Below are 4,509 nucleotides of genomic sequence, written 5' to 3'. Positions count from 1 at the left end.
GGTGCTGGTGGGGCTCCAAGTTTCATTCCCTAATGTTTTTCCCCTGTTAAAATGTTGTTTAAAATAAAATGTTATTGCAAATTTTATAACAAGACTCCAGTGTGACTTCTTAAACTCGCACATATTTAACCCCACACCACACTCCTAAAACTCCTTGAACTAACACCCCTCCAACCTCCAACCCACACAGCAGTACCACAATATACACAATCACTAGAGAGGCCGCTTTCAGCCTTGCAGATTCTACAGTAGGGTACACAGAGACAGAGTCAAAAATATAAACTTTATTCAACAAACAACAAAACACAGATAACATGAAATAGAAAAAGTGGGCAAAACTAGGAGGGGGAGTACTTGTCTGCTGGTTTAATTTTTCTCTTTCCGAGAATAGTCCTCCTTCTTGTTTGGGTGGAGGCATTCTGAGAGGGAGTTGGTGGGGTGGGTGCTGGAAGTGGTGGTGTTGGTGTGGGTGGTGGTGGGGGGGCGATTTGTGGAGGGTAGGCCCTTTCCATGACCGCTACTGCCCTCTCCATGAGTCTCCTTATCAGTCGCACCTCCTCCACGCCTTCGCGTAGGATTTGGTTTGTCTCTCTAAGGACTGCCCTCAATTTTCTCCCCTCCTGGGCAATGAGTGTGAGCATGGCTTGGTCAGCGGCCGCGGCACGCCGTGACTCCTCATAGCAGTGCTCAAGGAGCCTCTCTCCCACGCTTGTCAAGACTGAGACGCGCCTCAGCCTGCCGCGTTCCCTCGTAAGCCTCTCCTCTGCTGGGAGCGCACCTCTAGGTGGTGGGCTGCCTGGAGGCAGGGGTGGTTCCTCCTCCTCATCTGAAAGAACCTCTGTTGGCAAAAAATGAGAAACAAAACTGTTAGTAACATCAAAAAAGTCAAAACACACCATGGTGGACATGGTGTCCTTTTTTGTCCCCGTGTTTTCCTGCCAAGAATTTAAACAATCCCCGGTGAGCACATGGCCATTGTTTGTTTGCCCATGTTGTGCTTTTACTTTTGCCTACTTTCACAGCAGGACTCTCAACAATTAAAAGGGAGCACATGGTTAGTGCCTAGCGACATTGTCCTGCAGCTATGGCTCGAAAGGAACAGGTCATGCACGCTCACCATCTTGAATCTGTATCCGCCTGCGCCGGGCAGGAGGTCCAAGCACCCCAGGCTGTTCCTCCTCCTGTGTTCCGGGTATGAAATCTGCAAAAAAAGGAAAAAAAAAAGATCTAGGACCAAAGGGTGGCAAAGCCAGCTTCAAAGCCTACACCAGCAACGCAGAGGGACTCTCTTCTTTCTCTTAGCAGTGCTGCTGCCCTGCACAAACAGAAAAGCACAAAGCAGTTAAAACAGCCCCCCCCCCTATTTTTACTAATACTTACCAATGTTAGTTGATGCCCCCGAATCACTATCCACGTCAGGTGCTGCTGGAGACTCTAGGGGCCCCGTCCCTGGCAACTGTGTCTCTGTGGACAAGAGCAGAAAATAGTGAAAAATGAGCAAGCATACACCATGAACCACAAAGCAAGCTCCCAAAGTAGTGAGCCAAAGTACTGCAGAAGGCCTATGGGCGAGGCATGCAGCAAATATTTTGGGGCTGTGGGTTAAACATGACCGTTTAAAATACTAACCACATCAAGCACTCCACAGCCAACCATCTTATTAAATCTTTTAAAAATTAAAATTAAATTATAACATTAAAACCGTTTCAAATAGTAACCACAGCAAGCACTCCACAGCCTACCTTCTTTTAAAATCTTTTAAAAATTAAATTATAAAATTATAAAATTAAAACCGTTTCAAATAGTAACCACAGCAAGCACTCCACAGCCTACCATCTTATGCGTTGCAACGAACACACGAGAAAACGATGCCCAAACGTCAGAACACACATTTGCTCAAAAGGAAATATAAAATAAAAAGAAAATCACTTACCGGAGGCAAGGGGCGTTTGCTCAGGAGCCTCCTCTGGCTCCCCAGGAGCGATGGCGATCAGGTCCAGCGTTACCGATTCCGCGGCTCGTTGCTGGACGGGGGGTGGAGGGCGAAAGCTGGACGAGGTTCCCTCGCCGGGATCCTCCTCAGCGGGTGGTTCCTCGACCGGGGCAGCCGGCTTCCGAACCACCTTAAGGCTCCGGCCGACGCGCTTCGGCCTGCCGGATCCTTCCCCGTCCCCGTACAGCTGGCGCTGCTCCTCGAAGTAGGGGCAGGTAACCTTTTCGTTGCCGGAACCCTTATTATGGTTCACGGCACGCATGTACTCTGCCCTCATTGTCTTGGTCTTCGACCGGCATTCAAGGCCGGTCCTGTTGTGGCCCAGGGCGCGCATCTTAATAGCCACTTGTTCAAAAACCTCCCTATTCCTGTGGGAGGACTGGAACGCGTCCTGGATTTTCTCCTCCGAGAAAATCCCGATCAGGTCCCTGATCTCCGCGTCCCTCCAAGTAGGGCCACGGCCGGTTGCAGGGACGGACGAGGCTTGAGAAGACGATTCCATGTTGCTTTCGCTAGTAGCTGAGCAAAATGGTGGTGGGAGGTGCAGGGTGCAACGGATCATATACCTTCCCGCACACAAAGACAAAGGGACTAGCCGGCTCCTGATTGGTGGAGGGCAGCAGGGGACACGCACATTGGCCACATCAGGTCACATGTCACGTTCAAAACTCCTCGCGCGGGAACAGGATCTGCTCCTAATGGCCAGATTGGCGCCCTTGTTGTTTGACTTAACGCATGCGCGTATTCGTTTACACGCGAGAAGAGCAGTTTGAACATGCAGCGGGAGCCATTTTAGGAAAATGTCCGCCATTACACAAACGCATGCCGGTGTTCAACCGAGAGCAAGTGCGGCAGTACTCGGCAGTTCCCCAATAATATTCACCAGCCACAGCATAAATCAACCAAACATGACATGTTACTGGCGTACGTTCGTTGGCACGCTCAGAGGAATGTTTTTTAAAATGAACGGGGGACGGCGACTCCGCTTGCCGGAGGTCTAGCCGCCAATGGAAGGGGTTGTCCGCACCCAAGCACAAGCACGCACCGGGAACCACACAAAGACCCACTACACATAAGCCGCCCCTCATGATATCACCACGAATCATGTCTATTGAACCCCTGTAAGCTAAGCAGGAGACTGCGAGCGGCGACCGTTCGTTGGCACGCTCAGAGGAAAATTTTTTAAAATGAACGGGGGACGGCAACTCCGCTTGCCGGAGGTCTAGCCGCCAATGGAAGGGGTTGTCCGCACCCAAGCACAAGCACGCACCGGGAACCACACAAAGACCCACTACACATAAGCCGCCCCTCATGATATCACCACGAATCATGTCTATTGAACCCCTCTAAGCTAAGCAGGAGACTGCGAGCGGCGAACGTTCGTTGGCACGCTCAGAGGAAAATTTTTTAAAATGCTCCCTGTACGTTGACTCCGCTAGGACTGGCCGATGGTAGACGGGGTTTTAAGCTTTGGGCAAATTTTGGGAACGTGACGGTGTGTGCCACTGTGCTTGTGAAAAACTCTTGTGGTGTCCGGGCAGAATTTCCAAAAGTGATCGTGCTTGAAAGCCAGTCGCTGTCCCGTTGCCTCGTAGATCCCCGCTCGCTCGGAGAAAAAAAAAATGGCGAACAGTTCGCCGGAAGTTTGGAGGACAGGCTCGGGAGGAGGGACTTTGAAGAACCCGCAACAATGGTAACGCACAGGTCTTTAGCGCTAGTGTTGCAGATTGGTTGCAGGAGTGTATCGCTATCCGGAGGGTGAATCCAGTTTTCTGGATTCCCCTAGAAGCGCTACAACGAAGCGCTTTTGGCGGTTCGGTTTCAGGATTGTTGCAGATTGTTTACGACGTCGTGCGTTATGGCAAATTAGTAGCGTTTTCAATCAGCTACCATTGTGCTATTTTTAAGCCGTGGGAAATGCCCCAAAGGGGCATTTGTTTTTTATACCCTGCTTTTCACTGCTCAAAGGACTCTCAGAGTGGCTTATAATCATTTTATAATAATCTTCCCTTCCTCTCTACACAACAGAGGTAGGTAAGGCGGAGTGAGCTCTGAGAGAAACTGCTAGGTGAGAACAGTTTTTTAACAGGACTGTGACTAGCCCAAGGAGGAGCAGTACAAGGTGAAGCAGCAAATCAAATCCAGCTCACCACATTAGACACCATTGCTCTTAACCACTATACCAAGCTGTGCAATTTGCCATTGCCTGAAAGAGATGTAGCTAGAGTACAGGCAGAAGAAGCTGTTGCAGGAGGATGGTGTAGGTCTTTTTTATTTGCTTATTGACTGTTATGGGATTATTTTCCTTTAAATTTGGACCTTCTGGCCAATGGCTTCTCAGAGCAATCCAAGGAGAGAGACACTCATGAATTTCCTATATGGAGAGGTGATTGTGTGGTCAATAAGGTTTGCAATTTCAGAAGAAAGTAATACTTTTGTTTTCTATGTTCTCTCTCTCTCTTTCTGTATTTGTGTGTGTGTACAGTAAGGTGACCAGATTGTCCCACTTTTGGAGG

The 4,509-nt window shown here is 49.5% G+C and overlaps 1 protein-coding gene across 1 annotated transcript; it reads right to left on the bottom strand.

Annotated features, from left to right (window-relative positions):
* Window positions 1-269: 269 nt before the first annotated feature.
* LOC143821130 (uncharacterized) lies at window positions 270-3,905 on the bottom strand. Its single transcript, XM_077304775.1, has 4 exons — window positions 1,934-3,905; window positions 1,381-1,464; window positions 1,118-1,201; window positions 270-838 (listed from the first exon to the last, which is right to left on the bottom strand). Exons 1-4 carry the CDS (start codon window positions 2,553-2,555, stop codon window positions 339-341), a joined length of 1,290 nt encoding a protein of 429 aa, XP_077160890.1. The 5' UTR covers window positions 2,556-3,905; the 3' UTR covers window positions 270-338.
* Window positions 3,906-4,509: the final 604 nt, after the last annotated feature.

This window comes from Paroedura picta, chromosome 1 (assembly GCF_049243985.1).
Source record: "Paroedura picta isolate Pp20150507F chromosome 1, Ppicta_v3.0, whole genome shotgun sequence".
Classification (NCBI taxonomy): domain Eukaryota; kingdom Metazoa; phylum Chordata; class Lepidosauria; order Squamata; family Gekkonidae; genus Paroedura; species Paroedura picta.
Note: the sequence above shows the minus strand (reverse complement) of the source record. Positions and strands in the feature narration are given on the sequence as shown.